Source organism: Benincasa hispida, chromosome 8 (genome assembly GCF_027475165.1).
Source record: "Benincasa hispida cultivar pf3 chromosome 8, pf3_genome.v1.1, whole genome shotgun sequence".
Taxonomy (NCBI): Eukaryota; Viridiplantae; Streptophyta; class Magnoliopsida; order Cucurbitales; family Cucurbitaceae; genus Benincasa; species Benincasa hispida.
The window spans coordinates 25831886-25856177 of record NC_143485.1 but is presented as its reverse complement, the minus strand read 5'-3'; the positions used below and the strand labels follow the sequence as shown (position 1 = coordinate 25856177).

Below are 24292 nucleotides of genomic sequence, written 5' to 3'. Positions count from 1 at the left end.
ATCAATCGTTTAGAGAAAAGCTTTATCGTATAGGCTTTCAATCTTGTTGGGGATGATGCCTTAAACTCTCGTGTTCTATAGTTTGTAAACACAATTTTGAACAAATGCTTGTGATGTATAATATATGATATTTTCTTCACTTATTGTCTTTGAACATTAGATGTTTTATTTGCTTTATCACAAACCAGTAAACTAAAATCCCTAGTTGTCATTATGTAACTTAAGCATGTATGTGGAGACATACAAGTGGATTATGTCTTAAGTGATAACCAAAATGATCTGTAGTATATGAATATAGGAGGAAAACCTTATCCTGGTAACGCTATGGATGCGGCCCGCTTTGTAGAATAGTTACAAGTGTTATGACTTGCTACAGATGGTCTGATCCTGATCATTCATGTGGGGACATACGAGCGGGAGCGTCCTATATAAAGAGTTTGTATAAGACCTGACCACGAAGTGTTAACGTCTCGTTATATAACGTCATTCATGACAGAGATTTCACTTTACTAGGATGACCATAGGTAACATGACCTCAATCATGAGTGAGTTGAGAACTCCTGCCTTTGAGGGCAGTCCTTTGATTTGCATGGGTGCGAATGGTCAGGTCGCCGACTCAAACCTACCACTTTGGGGATTCGTTTGATTTGGGAGCTGGGAACTCAGCTACACAAGATGGAATTCACTCCTTCCGCGAAGTAGGGGTAAGTAGATAGATTGTTCCCTTAACGGCTGATCCCGGGGCTTGAACGATATGGCGCCACACACCTTCTCATGGCCTGAGAGGTGTCTACACATAGTAGGACTATGTTGTATTGTTCATTAGAGGGATCAGTGGTACTTAAAGAGTTAGATGTAACTACATGGGTAAATTGGCCTAGCTGTACTTACGAGCATCTGTGAAGGGTTATCGTACTGTTGATTGGTTATATCCGATGGACACAGAAATATATATGTAGTAAGAAGAGCTTAGTGGAATGTCTGGCAGTTAACGGATGGTGGATCTCGTGGCTAAATAATTTAGTCAGCTATTCACGTACTGTTGGAGCTCGAGCCATAGGTCCATAAGGTCCCCTTGGTAGCTCAATGGATTCAAGTTGAGAATCAGTTTTTAAGTCAGTTTGAAATACTCTATTGACAAGAAGGAGTTCGGTTATATATGATATGATTGAACTGGTTAATTATATATGATATGATTGACTTTATGTATGAGATACATTAATTAGAGGAAAATGGATATAAATATGATTTATATCTAGTGGAGGAGAAAACACTTTGATTTATATGTGATATTAAACTATAGGTTAATGAATATAATATGATTATATTTATATTTTAATTGAACAATTATAGGATAATTGTGTCACGTTTTCTCCATAACCGTGTGTTAGTTGGAGGTTTTATTCAGTTTTTTGTAATTGAAGAATAAAATGAAAATTGTTTTCATTTTGCAAGAGATCAGTAATTCGCTCAAGAAAAGTGTATACAGTCTATCGCCTAGCAAACCGAGAGACTACACGATAGCTCATAGTTGCTACACGAACGTATACACGTGCGCCTCTTTCTAAACGATCGAATAAGTTTTTCTAAACGATCGTCTAGCGCCCGAGCGTTTACTAAACGACCGTCTATATGATCGCAACCTATTTACTACACGATCATGTACCTTCTTCTAAATGATTATGCACTGTTTATACGATGGACTCAACCTTCTCCAACTTGCTTGATCGTTGTATATGATCTTCTTTCCTCCTTCCCTCTAACAATTCCAACAGAGCCCACACTTTATATTCTCACACCGAGAATATCGAGGGTTCCAAGTGGTGGTGTCATCTCTATTTTTCTTGTTCGTGTGGAAGTCGTTCGTGAGTAGACGACCGGTGGTTTTGGTGAACAATTACTTGGACATTCCAACGAGAGCGAGAGGAGTAGTCCCTTTGGAGAGAGCGAGATTTCGGTGAAGAAGGGTTCTTCAACTGGTATGTTTTCTTGTTCTCTTGTTATTTATTGTTCTAAGTATGCCGGTAATTTGTAGCATAATGCATATATGTTCTGTTTGAATGTAAATGTGGAAATTCTGTCACAATGTATTTGGAACAATCTGCTTCCGCTCAAAGGTACTCTTGTATAAGAGTTCTTTCAAATCTATAGTATAGATTCTCACAATTCGTGTAACTTAGATATGGAATAATAAAACCATATTTTATTTATTCCATTTGCCATAGGAACCAACTAACCTACCACTAAGGTGGTTAGAGAGAAAAAGGGATTAATTATCCAAATAATTAATAATATAAATAAATATGATAACCAACTTATCATATTATATTTATAACCTATAGTTTTAATATTGCATCATATATAATGTAAACTATAGTTCTTTTTCTCTATTTTATGACATTTAATATAAATCATATTTATATTAAATTTAACATCTATGAATCTCATTCATAGAAAATATATTTAAATCACATTCAAATATTTATTCCTCAAATTAAAACAATAATGTATCAAATATATTATGTCAATTATATCATATATAATTGAATCAATATAATTATATCATATATAATTAAATTCCCTCTTATTAATTTGAACAATTCAAATTAACCCAAAAACTGATTCTCAATTAAATCCTTTTGAGCTACCAAGGAGACCTTATGGACCTATAGCTTGAAGCTCCAACAATATGTGAATAATTAATTAAACTCTTTAATTACATTATCCACCATCCGTTAATTTTCGAGCATTCCACTAAAGACCGACAGCTATACTCTTCGCACTACATATATATTTCTGTGTCCATTAGATATAACCAATCAACAGTACGATGACCCTTCACAAATTGCTCGTAAGTATAACTAGGCCAAATTACTGTTTTGCCCCTGTAGTTACATCTAACTCCTTAAGAATCACTAATCACTCTAATGAACAATAGATCATAGTTCAACTATGACTAAACCCCTCTTGAGCCAGGAGAGGGTGTGGCGCCACATTGTTCAAGACCTGGAATCAGCCCTTAAGGGACCAATTTATCTACTTACCCCTGCCTCCGGGAAGGAGTGAATTTCATCTTGTGTAGTTGTGTTCCCAACTTCCCAATCAGACGAATCTCCAAAATGGTACGCTTGTTGAGTCGGTGATATAACCACTTTCACCCATACAAATCAAAAGACCACCCTCATAAGTCGAGGTTGACAACTCACTCAAGATTCAGGTCATATTACCTATGGTCATTCTGGTAAAATTTAAGTCTCTATTATGAATGGCGTTATATAATGAGACTAAACATTTCATGGTCCGGTCTTATACAAACTTCTTTGTATAGAATATTCCCAATCGCATGTCTAATACATGAATGATCGGGATCAGATCATTTGTAGCACTTACAACATTTGTAACACCTATAAAGCGGGTCATACTCGTAGTGTCACCAGGATAAGGTACCCAGCCTTATCCATATACTACAGACCATTTAGGTTATCACTTAAACACGATCCACTTGTATGTCTCCACATACATGTTTAAGTTACAACGATAACCATAGATCTTAATTTATTGGTTTGTGGTTAATGCAACTAAAATATCATATATTTCATAGACAAAGTGAATAAAATATCATTTATTATTAATCACAGAATGTTTGTTCATACAAGTGTTTACAAACTACAGAATTCTACGAGATTTAGGGCATCAACCCCAATAGTCCAGTGATCAAATCCTGGATTAGACTGATATTTATTGACTATCCCCACCGCATAGCAGATGTCAAGTCTAATACATAATATTGCATACATCAGGCTACCAACAGTCGATGCATAGGGGATCCGTCTCATTTCCTCAACTTCTTGAGGTGTCTTAGAACACTATTCTTTAGACAAAATAACTCCATGCTTGAAAGAGAACAAGTGTCTTTTAGAGTTCTGCATCGAAAACTTGACAAGCATCTTGTCAATGTATGATGCATGAGACAGGGCCAACGTTTTGTTCTTTTGATCTCTAAATATTTAAATGCCCAGAACAAGTTGTGCGTCTCCCAAATCTTTTCATTTGGAATTAAGTCACTAGCCAATTTTTAATTTTAGTCAGTAAACCTACATCATTTCCAATGAGTAGGAACTGTTGATGATTCTCTTATAAACACAAGGCTCATCAATATTCTGATCAGAACCATAAGATTTGATTGCAATATCAAATCTTATATTCCAAGATCGAGAAGCTTGTTTCAATCTATAAATGGACCGATTAAGCTTGTAAACTTTTTGCTCTTGACCTTGGGTTATGAATCCCTCAGGTTGCTGCATATAAATGGTCTCCTCAAGATTGTCATTCAGAAAAGTAGTCTTGACATCCATTTGCCAAATCTCATAGTAATAATATGAGGCAATGGATAGGAGTATCTGGATAGACTTTAACATGGCAACAGATGAGAAAGTCTCCTCATAGTCAACTTCCTTAACTTGGGTATATCACTTTATCATAAGTCTAGTCTTGAAGATTTTCACCTTCCCGTCAGCACCATGTTTTCTCTTATAGATCCATTTTCAACTATAGGTTTAACCCTATCATGTTGATCTACAAGATCGCAAACCGAATTGAAGTTACATAGACTCCATTTAGAGATCCATAGCTTTAATCCATTCATCTTTTTCAACATCCTTTATTGCCTTCTTGTAAGATAATGGATCCATAACATCTTTGTCAGCTACGATAGCTAGGGTATTTGTTAAACCCATATAACGAACATGTGGGTTCCCAACTCTCCCACTACATCGAGGCTCTCTCGATGTTTGAGGTGGATTTGGCCTACTGGATAAACCAACTTCAACAACTCTTGTTGAGGTATGAATTCTTCAACAATTCTTATTGAAGGTTCAGTAGTTTCACTGGAAAGTTCATTTAACACTATCTTACTGTTGGGCTTATGCTCCCTTATATGGTCCTTTTCTAAAATGGTAGCATTTGTCGACACAAACACTTTATTATCTTTAAGATCATAACAGTAACCACCTCTCGCTCCTTTAGGATAACCTATAAATAGACACAGTTTTGAATGAGGTTCCACTTTTTTAGGATTTTCCTCAAGCATGTGTGCTAGACAACCCCAGATCCTGAAATGGCGTAAACTACCTTTACGATTCCATAATTCTAAAGGTGCTTCAGTAACACTTTTAGATGGAACATGGTTCAAAATGTAAGCTGGAGTTTGTACTGCATAACCCCAAAATGTGTCAGGTAAGAAAGCATAACTCATCATAGATTGAATCATGCCCAACAAGGTTCAACTTCTCCTTTCTGATACACCATTTTGCTAAGGTGTACCAGGTGCTGAGAGTTGGGATACAATTCCATATTCTATCAAGTAGTCTTGAAATTTTAGATCCATGTACTCTCCACCTCAATCAGATCGAAATATTTTAATTGTTTTGTTTAATATATTTTCAACTTCAGCCTTTTACTATTTGAACCTTTCAAAGGCTTCAAACTTATATTGCATTAAATAAACATACCTATATCTAGAATAATCACCAGTAAAAGTGATGAAATATTCAAACCCTCTACTTGCCTTAACATTCATTGGACTACATAGGTCTAAATATACATGTTCTAAGGATTCTTTGGCTCTTTTTGTAAAACTCGAACCCTACTTTTCTTATCTAAGTATATAAGCTATGTAAATGCTACCCAAGTAGGTGATAATGAAGTTATGGCTTGGTGTGGGTGTAAAACCCGAACCCTACTTTCCCTACATGAATATGTTTATTGCTGAGATTAATAAAATGACAGGGTTTAATATTTAAGTTAGTATGGAATTGTCGGGATATGGGTAAAGGATAAAGAAATGAAGAAGGAAAATGCTTAAGTATGGGAAACTTGGCTCTCGGGTGTTTAATAATGAAAATAGAGGCTGAGCATCGAGTAAACACTAAGCAAGCATTGAGTACACACTAGGCAGGCATCGATCGAGTAAATGCCATCATGCATCGAGTATGTGTGATCGAGGAAGGATTGTGCATCGAGTAAGCCATCGAGTAAGCCAGCGTGCATCGAGTATGCCATTGTGCATCGAGTAAGCCATTGAGCATCGAGTTCTCCATCGAGTAATTACAAAAATATCATCGAGTATTCCATCGAGCATCAAGTTTTGCATGAGCGATCAGCTTTAAGCACTAATTAATCTAGACAGTTGGCTTAATCTTGGGCCATAAGCCATTAGTGGACGAGGTGGCATGATAGGATTTCATGCAAGTGTGTTGTGCCCGGCAGTATAAAAGAGAAGATGAACTTCAAGAGACTATTTTAGACAATTCCTCCGTGCAAATTGAGTGATCTTGGTTTCGTTGGAAAATTGTGGGTCTAGTTTCTGAGGCCGGGCCACTGGAAGAAAATCTCATCGGAAGAAGGCCGGAGAAGGAAGAAAGTGACCAAGGGTTTAGTTCTTTGGCAAATCTAGGCCATTAATGAATAAGTGAAGCTCCAGGTCGAACCACATGAAGTTTTAAGCTGAAATTTTAAGGTAATATTGTTAATACCATTATAAGTAAGTTTGTAGAAGGAATTTTTGTAAGATAAGGTTTGGAAGTTTTATATTTTGGAAATTGAAATTGGAAATTGTTGAACAAGCAGGCAGCTACTTGAATTGGGGCCTATGATGAAGATTTGAAGCTCCAAATCAAACCATGAGAAGTTTTACGCTAAAATTTTGAGGTAATGTTGCTAACAAAATTCTAAGCAGGTTTGTAAAAGGAAATTTTCTTAAGATGAGTTTTGGATTTGGAGCTATTTACATTAGAAGCTGAATCTGGAATTTGTTGAACAAATCGGCAACTGCTTAGTAAGAACAAGCAAGCAGCTCGATAAGAGGTATGCCACGGACGTGAGTTTGGCACCCCAGAAATTGACTGAGTGTTGAGTGTGGGCGTTAGAAAGGGAGCGATCACTTGAAGTTTAAGCCCTTCAAATTTGACTAAGTACCCGACGCTCTAAGGTAAGTTATGAAAAGTTAAGTGCGATAGGAATAATGTGTCTGGTTTGTAGAGTTAGTCTCAAAAGGGAGACCAATGTAGTAGCTAAAGTAATGTTCTTGTGTGTAGGAGCAATGCCAATTGGTGAAGCCTACAAAGTTTATGGAAGGATAAGCCAAGGCCCGTGAGTGACTAAGTATTGTAATTTTTTATGTTTTAAAAGTCCATGCATTTTAAATGTCCTCATGCTAAGTTTTACATGTTCCCAAGCAACTAATGTTTAAGCTCAAGAAATATGATCATGCATAGCATTTCCTAAATATGTTATCTATGCTTTAACGTGTGCCAAGGTATTATGAGATAGTTTACTTGAATAAAGCTAAAGGTTATCCAATAGTTAAAGCATGTGTTGTGTTTGAAGTAAAGGTTTTACAATGTTTTATGCTATGCTTAAAAGCTTTATTTATTGAAGTTTCTAAGAACTATATACCCTAGTGGGCCGGATACCGAAGGTTGGAAAGGTATCCAAGTAATGTACCTAAGGTGTTGACGGTACTTAGCAAGCGTACTTAGCAAACTCCACATGCACGTAGGTAGTTCAGTATAAGAGGCCGAAGTATGGGTCTCCTGGCCACAGTTCATTATTAAGAGATCGAAGTATGGGTCTCTCTTGGCCATAACATGACATTGGGAACTTAAGCGATGAATGTTCATTCTCAACTAAGGTTCATATAGTTTTAAAGAATGATGTTTTGTTTTATGCTTCATGTTTTAATAAATTTGCTTGATGAATTTACAGTTAAACTATACATGTTTTATATGAATGGTTAAACATAAGAGTTTCTGTTTTCTTTAAGTCACTCACTAGGCAACCAGCTCACCATGTTTTAACATGTTTTCCACTCCCAAGTAGCAGTCAGATACCCAAAGGTTGATTCTACTGCTACTCTGCCACTTGAATATCTAATTGAAAGAAAAGATCTAAGTTGTGATCTATGTATATAATGTACACATGTATAAGGAGGGTGTTCATGGACTAGTAATTGCATTTTGGGACCCATCGCATCTGATCTTGTATAGCTATGTCGGTTGTTTGTTTAGTATGTTAAACTCTGAGGTTTTAAAAATGTTGCACTGGCTAGTTTTGTTATAAAATATTATTGATGTTAAGTCATAAATGCATATCAAGGTTTTAAAGAAGGTTATATACGTAAGTTAGGTAGTAAGTGCCGACGAGAGGGTCGGTGGCTGCTGCCGTCACAATCTCTTACAGGTTAAAAGATCTTTTAATCATTTTGCCTTCAAGGCATGACTCACATATAGGTATAGAATTTTCTTCTAATTCACTTAGAAGTCCATTCTTAACCAATCTCTCAATCCTATTGAGATTTATGTGTCCTAAGTGCCAAAGATTGACATTTTCTTTAAGAGAAATTTTTTGTCTTTGATTTTAAATTACCCCAGTCTTAAAAAGTTTAGTATTAAGAAGAGCCTTAGTTGCTAACGGTCTTAGTACATAAAAATTATCTTCGAGATTTGTAGAACAAACATGTACTCCATTCTTGTAAACAAACACGTTATTAACATTAAAATTTAAAGAGTATTTCTATTCAAGCAAACATTTTACAGAAATAAGGTTTCTTTTCAAGCCTAGAATCACATATACATTATCTAATAAAGTAAATGATTTCTATAAACAAAATCAAAGTCCTTCCACTATCAACTTAAATACCCAACCTAGACAGAATCTAACCTTAGATAAAAGTCCCTTATAGATACATTTGCTATAATTTTAATTTTTTTTATTAAAACCAATTTAATCCTATTAAACTGATTAAAAGATTAAACTAATTTTTAATCATATTGGAAATTTTGTGAACTTAGATCTAAGTAAATCATTTTTTAAAATGTTTTAAACTATTTTAAAAAATGATTTTAACCTAAGTTTGCATGCAATTCTGAATTTTGATTTTAACTTCTAATTTTATTTAATTATAACTTTTATAAAATAAACGAAACAAATTAAAACCATACATTGCATTTAATGACATACTTAATAAAATTATAACATTTATAAAATTATCTAATGTCATGCTTCATGTAATCTCCATTTCATTGCTTAATATACATAACAATTATATACTAAAGTAAGAGGAAAAAAATAACATTCATACATACATCCAACTATATATTATAACTTTTATAATATAAACAATACATGACAATGTTATTATACATGCAAACATATATTATGACACTTATGTTATATGATGCATGAGCATGCTATAAAAAATAAATCATGCAACCATATTGTAACATTTATAATGTTCATGATGCATGATTAATGCATAACCTGGTGGGATTTTACTATATGACATAAAATAATAAAATTAAATCATACACCAAATGCATAATTTAAAGAACAATTTATGGATCGAAATTGGACTCCTAAACCATTAATTAAATTAATATAACATTTATATTAATTTAATTAATTAAAAACTAACTATAAGAGAGCTGCTTGAACCGGACCTAAAAAGTCAAACCGAGTCACGAACTACTCGAACCAAGTGAACCAGACATGAACCAGCGGAACCACAAACCGTATCGGGCGCAAACCGCGTCATTCTTTCCGTCTTAGAGCATTCCAACGTTGTGACCTAGCGTTGCAACGCTACGAAAAATTTCTTCCATTTGACTCTTCAAAGCATTGCAATGCTAGGACACAACGTTGCAACGCTACTATACGACCTACTATACAATGGCGATCTCCATCGTTTTTGCTCCGGTTTGGGCCTCATTTTCTTCAAAACGTCATCGAAAAACTCACGAACGACACAAACATTAAAAAATACAGACTCGATCGCACATTAATGCCTAAAACAACGAGCCCTTACAAACCAATTTGTAAATTAAAGCAGTAAATTCTAAAGACCAATCCCGAAAACATCCATAATTGAAAAACCAATAATCATTTATCAACATGAACATCGTACAGTAATGCAAACCCCACCATAAACTGAATTTTAATTCTGAAAAATTAAAATTGGGAACAAAAAAACTACCACTCTGATACTACATAATGGTTAGAGAAAAACCTCAGACGAAAGTGATTAAAGAGAGTCGAGAGTTACCTTGCAGTGAGAAGTTCGTCCATACATTGGAGTGTTATACCAGATGTCCAAGCTTGATTTTTAAGCGTTGAAAAGGTTGAACCAGGCGTTGGGAGAGGGTGTACAGACGTCCAACTTGGTAGTGAAGAGCAAACCTTGCGTCCAACAGTGCAACCCTGCGGCCAACAGTTGTCTCTACCACTTTAAAGGTTTAATTCGAGGTCTTTAGGATTGGTAAGCTAGGTTTAGGGTTAAGAAAAAGATCTAAGACTATTTTGATCCTAAACACAGGATTCTAAATTGGTTTCTAGATTGTTACAGGCTCGAGATTTAAGTGGAATAAGAAGTATAAAAGGTGTGGAAACCTTTTTCTCAGTGAATTGTGAGTGGTCCTCCTTTCTCTGTCTTGGTAAATTGATATGTTTATATGGCTATATATATATAAAAATATATATATTCATGGTTTAGAAAGTTGTGGCATGATCGGAAAATATGTTTTCATTGATTTCATGTTCTTTTGACTATTTTTCTGATATTATGTGGATGCATGTTTATTGTGAATTGAATTGGAAATTAAAACTATACCCAAAATATTGTTAGCATATCTCGTGGATGTCTGGCTGGGATTGTTAGTATAAATTGACTAGGATTGTCAGCGTACCCGAGTATGTTTAGCGGGATATTGTCGACATGTGTACATTCGACATGTTGTATTGGGTACTTGGATTGTTTCTTTCAAAATTGCTTTGACAAGCTTAGAGAATTCTTCCCAAGCAGTACAAGCAATAACAGGGGTTCGGATTTCGTCTCAAACCAGTCTCGAACCTCTTACAATGTTCACCTTCGCCTTCAATAATGTACAAGGCATAACTCGAGAGCTTCGTATATTTTTGTTCATATTCTACCACTGTCATGTTCCATTGAGTCAATTGTAAAAATTCATTTCGTTTTGAATCACGAAATGATCGTTGATAAAATTTTTCGTAAAAAGCTTCTTGAAATACTCTTCACGTTGGTTCATCTCTTTCCCTTCTTCCATTCTTTACTATCCTCCACTAGTCCTTCGCTCGTCTTCGTAACAAGAAAGTGGCCAAGGTTACTTTCTGTTCTTTTGGACACCTCATAACCTTAAAACACTTTTCAATCTGAGTTATCCAAACCTCAATGTCCACCGGATCAATGGTCCCTTTAAAGTACATGTTCCCAGTGCCTTAAGACGCTCCATCTCGTATTTCTTCTCAGGATCTAACTGAATTGTACCTAGACTTTCAGTCAAGCATGTTGTAAATCTCTTAATATTGTTCTTCCGACATAATTTATTCCTAGGAATAACTTGCTCGGCTTTCACTGCCTTCTCTAGGTCTACTAGCACTTGCTTGGTTCCTTTTTCTCCTACTTCTCAACATGGTTTCTATAAAAGAACTTGTCGACACGCAGATCAAATACTAGAAATTTTATTATTAACACAACTACTTTTTAGAACATCATGATTTCTTTAATTTACTTCCTATTTTCACATTTTATATAGTATACTCATAAGTTTACATTCCCTATTTCTTCATCACTCTTCTATTTTCTCTTTTTCTTTTTGTGTTATTTCATATGTTTCTTCTGATTTCCAAACACATTCTTCCAATGAATATCCTACATGCACGTAGGTATTATCGACGTTGGTTATGTTGAGACTACTCCACGTCAACTAAGAACTTCGACGTTGAGCGATTGAGCAAAATGGGGTTCTCCCTCAACTAAAGTTTGAGGATGATGTTTATCAGATGTTCCGGGGTTCTATAACTTCTTCTAAGATTATTAATTTAAAATACCAAGTATACAAATCATGAGTTCATAAAATTGATATTTGAGTACGATCATGTTTATTAACGTATATGGAAAACATGTTTTAAAATGTCACTCACTAAACTTCTTGAAGCTCACTCTTTTCTTCTATATTATTCTTCTCAAGTAACGGATGTTGAAGAGTTCTCAGGTACTGCTATGGTCAAGGTCTGCCACACTATAGTCACACTTCCGAACTTAAGTTTGTTATTATGAGTTTCTGTAATTAAAAATCTGAGATTGTATAAACATTAGCCAAGTTGTAATAAAGTGAGTTTAGCTAAGAGCTATTATTGTTTTTCCTTGGCTGGGAGGGAGTTAACCAAACAAGTAAGAGTAGGCAGTAGGTATCACAAAAGAGTGATATCTGTCGTCCTCATTCTTCTGTTGGCATGAAGATAACAAACATCACCCTTTTGTAACACCTATTATCAATCACCTTGCACTTACCGAACTCATCTCATACTCTATTGTGATTACTGCCCAACAATACTTTAGCCATGTATGAAATAACTCTCTAATTAATTTATTTTATATCAAACAATTATAATGTTTATACAACTCTAGACTCAGCTGAGATAACACTACTGCTAGGTTACAGAACTCTTGATCCAGCAACGTGGCTACAATGTGACAAACCTTGACTTTAGCAGCACTCTGTAACTCCACTCTTGTGCTACCTGTGAGAGCCACCACCTACTTGCATGCAGGTAAGTTGTGAATATGTCCAACACATACTCATTTTTTAAGTGGTTTGTCCTATATTCAATCTTGCACCTCCGTCCTCCACCTCCTGCTTCGATTTGCCAAAATTCATACGGAGAAGCCACATTCCTCCCCTTGCTACCACTCCGCCCCAAATACACCTTGTTGGACACATGGTCCCCTTGTCCATGCGTTCAACTTCCCAAATTCCTACTTCTTGACCCTAACTTTCTTTTTGTAGCATGATTTCTTCCCTTGATCAAGTCCAAAACTTCCTACTATGCATCCAAGATGAAGCTCAACGCACACCTCCCTAAAGTTTGTGTATCCAAACCATCTTTTTGATGTTTATTCCGTAATAACTTCCCAAACACCCAACACCTTGACTCATACGTCCAAACATGTTGTCCTCTCATGGTATGTGTTTACCTTATGTCTCCTGGGATTCCTCAGTGCAAATTCCTCCTAAATGGTTATCTCAGGCTCTATTCTTGCCCTCATACGCTTTAACTGGCATCCACTTAGCCTTCTATGCATCCACTACATCTTCTAGGCATCCAACCCTCAAACTTTAGAGTTTCAATTACTTATTGTGTCATATGTTGTCTTAACACTTAGCTAAATTTCTAGCCTGGACCTCTTATGTGTTCACTATCTTCTTACTATACGTTCAATCCTAATTTTCTCACTTGGTAGTGCATAGTTCAATGCATAGTTGTCCAACACTTAATCATAACATTTAAAAACATATGAACCAAATTGAAACTAAACCTAAAATCCTGGAAGAATTGATATATCAATTCTACAAAAACGATACATTAAAAATATACACGGAAAAAGTTTCTTTTAATGGTTTGTGGCCTTTTTTTACGATATAATTGAACCAACCATAGAAATATCAGATACAAATATCAACCTGACAGAAATTTAATACCTGCAGCCATTACAATTCCATAGAAAGAAGCAGAGAGGCACAAAGAAACAGAGCAATCGCTCAATAATATATCTAAACGGCTGAATCTTCTTCATCAAGAGAGTATGTTTATTCAGAAAGAAGGGGAAAAAACAATAATAAATAACAAAAAAAATACTGATCATATAAAATCTAACAAGAAATCAAACTATTTCTTTTTTATTCTTCTATCTTACAACATAAATACAGATCATGTACAGCAACTTGGGTAAGGTGGAAGAACAAGAATTATATTTTGAAGTGTTAAATCCTATCAAAATTGAGCCTTTTCTTTCCAGGAGTGAACCACCGGGTGACTTTATCACAGCAAGCATGAGGCATAACTCTCTCCAAAACTCAGTTATAATTCATCTAATTTTCAGCTTTTGTGCTACAAAATTCTATGGTTAGGAGTGGTATTTTGTTACCAGTTGTGGAGTTGGGCAGTAATGCTTTTTACCACTGGGTGGTATTCAGTGTGCATATGCTTCTTTGCCTTCTCTGAACCTGGTTGCTCCAGCCACTCCTTGTATATATCTTTCACCACTGGATTCTCAAACGGATCTCTAATTAAAACCTGAGACGACATCAGCATGACCTAATTGAGTTATATACATAAGAAGACCAAATGAACATAGAATAATACAATATAAAACAATATAAAACAATATATGCAATAACAGTTAACCCAAGAATTACAAGAAATCAAGACTCTAAAGAGTTGCATCATTCAACTTCGCAAACAAATGGCTAACTAACCCAAATAGCTACTAAACAGATGCAACTTTGAAAACAAGCTAAGAAGACCTCCAAGCTCAATAGCAAAATGCCAAGCCAGGCCAAAAGGATCAGCTTCTCTCCCTACCATTCCCTAAGCAAAACTGATTACCTCACTCCTAGCTTTCCGCCGGAACATATGCAAGCTCAACCGGAATCCCACATGACCAACTCTTGGAACATCTCTCTTCCTGGCCATCCTAACATAAGTTTTTACTGCTGGGAGCCTGGTAGTAGCTTATCGTTTCATATGTTCTACGTCTACCAGCATATTGCCTCTGTTATTATATTTAGTTTGTTTTTTCAAATTTTATCAAGTTGGCTTTCAGAGACAGCATGAAGGGGTTCATATCTACTTATGAGTTGATAAGTAGATATATGAACATGAACGTTGTTTAGAAGAAAACAAATTTCACAGGTCCTTTTCAGAATGAGAATTTTTACAGACAAACAGTATCAATCTGACCTCTTAACCAGAACAAACAAAAAGGAACTACCAAAATATGTTCCAGATTGGGCACGGAAAGTCGTAAACAATAAACTCTACATGAATGTACTTACGTTTTCCTGATAAGCAGCTTCTAATAACTCAATCAAATCCTTTGGAGATTGTCCAGGCTTGGGTTTAATTTGACCCCCTCCGTTTAGACAACCTGTTTTCAATAATGACATTAAATCTAGATCAATCAACCATTCAAACAACTTCGTTTGAACACATTCAGACTGCAGAAATTCACCTGAAGGACAAGCCATAATCTCTAGAAAATGGTAGTCGCATTTTCCTGTTTTGATTTTTCTGACAACATTTTGCAGATTTCGGAATCCATAGCATAGTGCAAACTTCAACAAAGTCTTCCCTTCCACCTACAACAAACATACATGGACAGACACATGCATAAGCTAACAATTCATTCACAAGGATTAAAAGGAGAGGAAACAAGATGAAGAAAGATATATAATCATGTGATATGCCCACAACTTCAATATTTGTTTAAACTGTGAGAGTCCAACGGTGCAATTTTAAATATGCACGAAATTTGGAACAACTTTTATCAATAACTGTCGAGATTAAGTTTTAACCAATATTCTAATAATACAGAAGAATCAATAGGAAAACAATTACAAAGCAATGATGGGGGCTGGGAAGAAATCTCAGGCACAATTTAGAGGTTAAGTTTTTATCACTCGTACAAAACACCACATAAGAATCATCTTAATGTTTATACTTAGACCACTATCTAGCAATGCTAGGTATTTGGTAATACTCAATAATGATAAGCCCCTAGGTGCCAAAGGGGTTGATATGCAATTCAAAAATATTTAGCTCACCTCAAGCGTGAGCTCCTGAAAATCTGAATTTCGAATGGGTTTGAATTCCAAAGGGCCTTCAATATCTTTTCCAAAGAGTATCTTGGCAGCATGCCTAAAAATTGTTTCTGCATAACCACCAGAACTTCCACTAACTCCAAAAAGATGCCCTTCTTCATTAACATTTGTCAACCTGCAGGAAGATAGCCAAGCATGACAGCCTTAGATATATTACATGTGTAAACCTGGAGAGGCTTAATAAAGTCATTTAGCCTTACATTGTATCCAAAGGGGATTCTTCTAAGCTCTTAAAATCCACCTCTTTCATCTGCAAGCATTAACAAACACACAAAAATAAATAAAGGTTCGTGGGAAGCCAAAACCAAAACTAAAGACACCAGACATACTAACAAAAAAACACACATAAACAACATGAGACAAAGATGAACCTGTATCAATTCTAGAACTTCACCAGATGTCAATACTGAATCTACTTCTGTAATTCTGTGGGCCTCATCCTCCTGAGTGTTGTTGGCTGAGTCCAATTGAAAAACAAAATCCTCCCTGGCTGCCTCTAGTTTCTTATCATAACAGGGCATCACAGTAACATGGTAAACATCGTCTGACCTGCCAAATACACACAAACCATAAATTTCCCAAAAAAAAAAAGAAAAGAAATGAAAAAAAGAGATCGAGCACTACCGTAAGGTCATTGCAAAGACGATCTCTCTCTAAAAGAATATTCTAAGCATTATTCAAGAACTTGGAAGAGTCAGAAATAACTTGTCCATATTATATACATGTCTGAGTTGACTGTAGAAAAATATTTAGGAAATACCAATATGAAACAATCAAAATTGTCACTACTTGTCATGCTGTTCCTAAATAAATCAATTCATGCCATAAATACGATAACCATATTTTATCAGTCTAACTCTAAGCATATCGCTCCACTGTAAATAGCCCAGCTGCACATACCATCACAATTTCTAAACAAGTACATCAGAAAGACCAGGAATAATAGAAATAAAATGCAATTACCTAATACCCAATTTTTGGCATATATGATGCTTGACTATTGATCCAATCATTTGCTGAGGACTCTTGATTGATGATATGTATGGCAAAATGTAGGATCCATGTTGCTTCTCAGCATAGCATATCCATCCTGAAATCATAAGAGATGTGAGCGTTTGAGAAGAAAAGATTGTCAACATGTAAGAAGTAGGTGCTCTTAAATTTGTCAGAACATTGATAAACCACAAGTGCCAACAGGTATTCCCAAAAAAAATTATGAAATTAAATTCTCATAAAAATTATTTAAATTGATAAATAAATTCACTTGAAATCATATTAATAGTAACTATATGCAAATTCTTGACATTTTGTCCATATATTTCTTGGTATCTCATTGCAAACATTAATAAAAGACAGCCAACAGGTATCCCCAAACATTATGAAATCAAATAAACTCATTAAAAATATTTAAAGTAATAAATCAAAATATCACTTCAAATCACAATGAGTTCAATAATTGTAGAGGTGCAGGACCGGACAATTGATCAAGACAACCTACTAGCCCCTAAAAATAACGTCAAGAAGAACAAACTGATAGCAATTAATCATGACGTCTTCAATAGTTTCCCATCCCTGTAAGCTGTCAACTATAAAGATGGATGGATCTGTGGATAATATGTGGAATTCCTAATCCTCCTCTTGGAATTTTTGTCCTATGATATATCTAACAGAGGCTGAAATTGAAAATTGGGATTGTTTCTCTCATGAATTTTTTTTTTCCTTTTTTCTTTTTTTCTTTTTTTCTTTTTTTTTTTTTTTTTTTTTTGGGCATTAGTCAACCTTAATGAGTCTTCAGACATTTGGCTCTGGAGTTCAGAGAAGAATGGGTTTTTCTCAATAAAATCCCTCACAAAATCCCTATCATCAATGGATGACATGGCTGTAAATAATACGTATTCATTTGAAAAAGAAAATATCCCAAAAAGACAGATTCTTTCTTTGGGAATTAAGTCACTCAAGTCTTAAGGTTTATCACAAGCTCCAGAGGCGCTCCCTTGGATAAAAATCTCATCAAACTGTTGTATTATGTGCAAAAATGAGGGGGAATCGCACATCCACCTCTTCTGTCATTGTCACTTTGCCAAAACCTTTTGGGACTTCATCTTTCAAGAATTCACATGGAAGAACGCTCTTCCTCAAGATGTTTGGGCTAATCTCCACTATATTTTCAATGGCCATCCATTCAAGAAAGATTGATACTGTAGTTGAACTTCACTGGGGCCTTAGTTTGGTCAACATGATTGAAGCATAATTCTTGTATCTTAACAGATAAGGAACAGGACACTGAATCTTTTCTTACATCCACATCTATTTAGCACTTATCTGGTCAAATTGAGTCCTCCCTTTTGCAATTATAGTTTATCTAATCTTTTGTCCAAAATTGGAGGTCTTTTTTGTAATCCATTGGAAAGTCCACATCATTGTGTGATTTCATGTTATCAAGGAAATGATTCTGTTTTCTTACAATAAAAAAAAATATCTTCAATAGTTGAGTTTGAGAAAAACAGTGTCATTTGCTTACGAACCACAACACACAATCCCCTGGAGGCAAAAAAGAAAAAACAAATAAAAGATGTTTTTTTTTTTTTGAAACATAAATAAAACCTTTCATTGGTACAATGAAAAGAGACTATTGCTCAAAATACAACTATATTTATAGATAGCATAAATTTTTATATATAGTCTATAAACTGTCGAAGCCTTTCAGATTAATACTAAATGGTAAAAAGATCAAAATGTCATACCTCACCTCAATAAATCTGAATATATAATATAATATAATAATATATATATATATATATATATATATAAAATCTCACTAGAAAATGAAATCAGAATCATCTAAGTTGTTTCAAAGAAAAAAGAAATAGAAAACAATAAAAGAAATTATAATCTGAACTTCACTAACTGAAAGAAATATAAAAATATTAACTGTTTCAGATTTATTATACAAAAGATTAAATAATAACATAATTATGATTTTATATCTTAATGATTTAAATTGAAGATTCAATTAAAGAACTTTTGAAAAGTGATTATAAAAGTTAAACATTTCATTAAAACCCCACCTCATGGAAGAACCAACAACTCAGCAAGAAGTCCAAGAAGATAGAAGCTGAAGAAGAAAGACTGAAACAAATCACCGAATATGCAGTCAAATGAAGAAGACGACAAAGACTACTGGAGAAAAAAGAAATCAGAAGCTCCCGATCATGTCAGAAGAAGAAGAAGAACATGAGAAGAAGAATTGAGGAAGAAGTCAAGGAAGAACAAAAGCTGTAGAATTTGGAATCGAACAAAGAAGAAGAATTCAATTGAAAAAGCATGCAAAACCACCGACTGTCTAAGATGAGATTGAAAATCAAATTGACATTCTTTGCATGGAATTTCATTGGCCCTATCCTTTCATGAGTTTAGGGGTTAGATTTTGTCGCTTGTACTTTCTTTTCAACCAAAAAAAAAAAAAAAAGAAAAAAAGCAGTATATTTATCAGGCGCCAAAGGCGCACAAAAGCAGTCAGGCGAGCGCCTAATTGAAGGCACCCTAACTTGCACAGATGCGAGAAGACCCCAGTTCGCCTCGCCTCTCACTTGAGGCGCGCGCCTGGGGTCGCCTCAACATATCACTGCAAAATACAAGAAGCAAATGAGCAAAGATACAGCAAAACATAGAATCTAAGGATCAGCATATGTACTCGGATATCTCAACCAGGTTGACACATCCTTAGCATCCTCATCACATCCCAAAACAAAAGAGATCCATTTGATATACTTAGTGAATACATGATTACATAGAAAAAACAAAAGCATTCCAATTAAGACATATCTTGATAAAGTAATCAACAAAATGTTTTGATTGAGAACTCCACAAAGAAGAAAATAGACGGGTAGAACAAAAACGATCTAACCAATCCAAGGTCCTGTCATGGAGAACTCTCTGATTTTGTTCAAACCAGATTTCTGAGATAAAGTGTCTGAGCTTTAGGAGAGAGTAGAGAACCAACCAAAACTTGAGACATATTATCTTCTAATTGACTTTCCGAAGGCCCAACATAAGTTGAAGAAGAAAAACAACTTCCACCAACATTTGCTTGTAGAGAAGCATTCAAATAGTAGGTGCTGTAAGTTTTCTCAAATAGCTTGACACAAAGGAAACATGGAAGGAGAAAGACATTTTTCCCAAAATTTGTGTTGAAGAGTAGCCGAAAAATTTAGAGTTCCAAAAAATAGAATCCAAATCTAATATAATTCTTTTGGGCCTTTTTTTATTTCCAAATGCCTTGATAAATTTCTTTGTCTAAACAGGTGGAAGAATTCAAATATTTAGACATAGATTTAACCGAAAACCTTCCAGATGACCCCAAAGACCATAACCGGGAATCTGAATTGCAAGTAACTCTTCTTTTTTCTATTTGAGACTATAGCTGCTGAAATTCTAAGATCTCTTCCTCTTTGAGCTGTCTTCGGAATATTAAGTTCCAAGAATTTGTACTAAAATCCCAATTGTCATTAATACTACCATCAGGAGATAAGGCCACAAGAAAAAGTCTTGGATAATTCTCCTTAAAAGATAATTCCAAACAAAAGAATCAGACCAAAAGTAGATGTTCCTACCATCTCCAAGTTTGAAGTGTGCAAGGGAGCCAAAATCTTTCCAAAGCTTTGAGATGCTGATCCAAGGGCTTCTCAAACTCAGCCCATGCTTGCCCGACGTGTGCCAAAGATGAGGATCTGAGCCATGAATGCTTTTAACCACCCTACTCCAAAGCAAATCTTGCTCTTTAATGAATCTCCAATTCCATTTAAATAAAAGAGCAATGCTTCTGTTTTTCAAATTGCCAACACCTATGCCACCACCATGTGTATCTTTCGAGGCAATTTCCCATTTCACTAGGTGATTTAACTTACTGCCTTCGTGACCTTCCCACAAGAATCTGCACATGATCCTGTCTATTTCTACTATGACCAAGCTAGGCAGTTGGAATATTGACATATAATAGGTAGGGAGATTAGCCAAGACCGAATTACAAAAAGTTAGCCTACCTCCTCTGGATAAATTTTATCTTTTCCGTCTATCAAGCTTCAAGTGCACTTTGTAGATAATTGGCTGCCAAAACGAGTTTTGTTTTGGATATCGTTGCATAGGCAAACCCAAGTAAATGAACGGTAAATTACCAGCTTTACACCTCAACCTGTTTTCTGTGGAATTTAGAGTTACTTCATCGATATTCACTCCATATAACGCTGATTTTTCCCAATATTCATTCTACCCACCTGTCTCTGCAGCAGTCAATAGATCCTCCCTCCCTTTTAAAATACTGATGGTCATCATAGGCATCCCTTAGATACACTCACTTGAGATACTAGTCATGGGGGTAAGAAAGGGAAATGTAAGGCCGTCAGGGAATTGGTTAGTAGGGTATGACAATGTATAGCCTGTAACTATTTAATGGAGAGGAGAAGTGTTTTCATTGAGAAAGTGATGTATGGCCATTTTCTTAGTTTCTGGCAAATGTATTGAGGAGAGAAGGGAAGCCCTGGAATTCACCCTAGTGCCACTATTCATGATATGATTTTTGTATAAAATGAGTGTCAAAGAAGGGAATACTTGTAGATAAGCTTTTAGAAAAGATGCCTTTATGATATTATTTGATCCCTGAAGTTTAAGTGTTAATTAGATTATTTACTCTTCTAGCCTTTCCTTTGTGAAATCTCTAGTTGTAATAATAATATGAGAATATTTATTATAAACTGCGTGAGTCTCATCAGAATGAATATCCCACGGGGGGAATTACACTCTACTTATCCTATATATTCAGTGACACGCCGACACCCTTTCTTCCTCTCACACATTATAAAATTAAAGGTGTTGGAAAACTCTTATTCCTCTTATCATTGCTTGCAAAATCAGCTCCGTCTCTATCTCTTTCTATTTCTTTGTTCTTTTCATTGCTTGCAAAATACCATTTTGTTTCTCCTTCTTACCAAACTTTAAATGCACTATTATTGTTATTTATTTATGTTCTTGGCCATTCAACCAAAACCATCTATAGTGAAATTGGTTTACCAAGCATATGATGTTGCACACTGACAGTTTTAAATTGCAGAGAACTTAGAAAAGTAAAAATTATAACTCGCGCAACAAAATAAATATTTATAATATTGGAGTCGAAACTATCCAAATTGACCAACTGGCCCAATTAAAGACAAGTGAAATTATCCATATTAACTCTATTCTACCATAAAAGAAAAGAGAACTCACCCTCAAATATACTAGTTATTTCGAAAAACAAAGTCAGGATTTGCACAATTATCATTAAATACAATACCCAAATGTCCCAAAAAAAAAATATACCTGGGCATGCTGATGAGATCATAGGAACTGACGACTTGCATTTTTCTTCATTGTCTAGCTGGCTTTTTCTATACCTTGCTATGAACTCATTGCAAGCTTCAATTAAGGTTAAATCTCTACTGCAACTTGTATCAAATATCGCTTTTACTCCCATGGACTTAAAAAATGTTGTGAGTTTCTTAAAAACCTGACCAACGCCAAGCACTTAGTAGTTAGTTGCCTCAATAGAGAGATATTTCAAGCATTCAATAACATTAATACAACATCAAGAGGAAGCACCGCAGTCAATTAGATTTTCCTTCTAGCCCCTGTCCTCTCAAAAAGAATATATGCAGTAAACTAATTACAATCATGGGACAAATATATACAACAAAATTTGAATTTTACCTTCAAGGGAGAGACGCCAAAATGGACAGCAAGTGAAGCTCTGGATTGGGGTGATAATGAGACAATTACAACCTTTCCTTTATTTATGTTGGAAAGAAATTCATCCAAACTTTGCTTCTCCAGCATGACAGTCTCAGCTGATGTTACACAACCACTACAATTACACATAAGCAGGTCTATTACACATCATCACAAGGTAAAAGATGAGAAATATAAGTCAAATCGAAGAGCTATAATTAAAATATTCCAACAAAATATCATGAAAACAGGGAGTTCCCAAATTAAGTTTTTACAAAATAATCTGATAAGTGATTTATCAGAAATTCATAGCTTTTCAAATACTTCACCTTGTATCTAAAATATTTCAGCAGGAGTTCCTTTGATTTTGTTATCCATATTCATAGAGAACAAGCAAGTTATATCAACGGAAAACAGTACTTGAAGGGAGAAAAACATATAAAAACGAAAGTAACTCAAATTTATTTTAAAATTTTGTATAGCCAATAAACCACTTTGATCCTTCAAAAATAGTTCACAACATAGATAATTACAATTACCTGCACGCTAAGCAGTCCTTCAGTGAAATCTTAACCGGTTCTGCTTTCAGTTGCATCCTAGAAGCTGAAACCTAGATAATATACGCAGAAATGAAAGAAAAAATAACAGAAAGAGAAAAGAGACATATCAATAAACAGAAAGTTCCTAAAGAACCACTCAGTTTTATGCGTACTACTGCTAATTCCTAAAGATTACTAGAAAAAAGTGAAGAAAACAAAATCAACGAAAAAAATCACTAAAAGCATACAATGAGCTGCAACTTTAGCAACGATAGGCATATAAAATGGAAAAAGTACCTCAACTTTATCCGGCTTCGTGGTAGTGGCTTTAAGCCCCTTGAGAGAAACTATGCATGCCTGAGAAGGCGCTATGAAATCATTCAGATCCCCTATCCTCAATGTTGCCGAGAATTTCTCAGACATCTCCTAATCAAACAATTCAAAATCAATCGTTAACAAAACGAATAAAGCAGAACCCAATAGCTACCCACACAAAAAAGAATCACAACTCCATCAATACAAGAAAGCAAACCTTCAAATGAAATTTAGGGTTTCAAAGCACGAAAACCCCTTCAAAGAGAAAGATAGAGAGAGAGACAAGAACAGACTTAAGCCGATCAATCAGAGCCCGAGTCGGTGATTTTACCAGAAACTCAGAAACTCAGGACAGCAAAATCACCGGCAGCTAATAAAAACGATCCCAATCAGGGAAATACAAGAAGGGTCTTAGGGGGGAAATACTGGAAAGAAAAGAGACGATAGATATGGATGTATCGGAGAACAGCGGATTGGTGGTCGGCGGCGCACCGATGAGGGGATTGTAAGGGAAAGAGGTTGAAGGGCAGGTGCCGGGCAAAGTCCAGCGATGAGGAAAAACGGCAAAAGGGAAGGAAAGAGAGAATTGGGTGAAAGAGAGCGGCGGTGGTGGTGGAACCTAGAAAAGAAGACGAAGTCGGTTGACGATGAGGAGCTGTGTCGGGTAGTAGAATGGCAGCCAAGACCTCCAGAATCAGCGGAGAATCTTTTTTTGTTTTACACCATACTTCTTTTAAATGGTCTCTATGTGGAAATCAATTTTCATTTTCTATTTTACTTTTTTTTAAAAAAATAATAATTCTATTTTAACCTTTAATCTTTAATCTTTAATCTTTAATGTTCATAAATAACTCAACTAGCATATGAACGTCGAATATATTATCAATTAAAAAATAGGCTTGAATCGTTAGAAAAAAAAGTAGGTTTGAATCTCCCTATCTATAT

General features: G+C 35.2%; 1 protein-coding gene across 1 annotated transcript; it reads right to left on the bottom strand.

The window, feature by feature from the left end:
• Positions 1–13589: 13589 nt before the first annotated feature.
• Positions 13590–24073, bottom strand: NAR1 (ferredoxin hydrogenase). The gene is made up of 12 exons (XM_039039016.2): positions 23565–24073; positions 23330–23458; positions 23033–23103; positions 22476–22629; positions 22089–22275; positions 16698–16824; positions 16106–16283; positions 15935–15984; positions 15678–15849; positions 15086–15212; positions 14910–15001; positions 13590–14148 (listed from the first exon to the last, which is right to left on the bottom strand). The coding sequence occupies exons 2-12, from the start codon at positions 23453–23455 to the stop codon at positions 13996–13998; spliced, it is 1437 nt and encodes a 478-aa protein (XP_038894944.1). The 5' UTR covers positions 23456–23458; positions 23565–24073; the 3' UTR covers positions 13590–13995.
• Between the last annotated feature and the right edge of the window lie 219 nt (positions 24074–24292).

Coding starts and splice junctions, on each gene's coding strand:
- NAR1 (XM_039039016.2), bottom strand. CDS start 23,455: ATGTCTGAGAAATTCTCGGCAACATTGAGGATAGGGGATCTGAATGAT. Junction 15,213..15,677: donor TTCAGGAGCTCACGCTTGAG/GTGAGCTAAATA, acceptor TGTTTGTTGTAG/GTGGAAGGGAAGACTTTGTT. Junction 14,149..14,909: donor AAGCTGCTTATCAGGAAAAC/GTAAGTACATTC, acceptor ATGTCGTCTCAG/GTTTTAATTAGAGATCCGTT.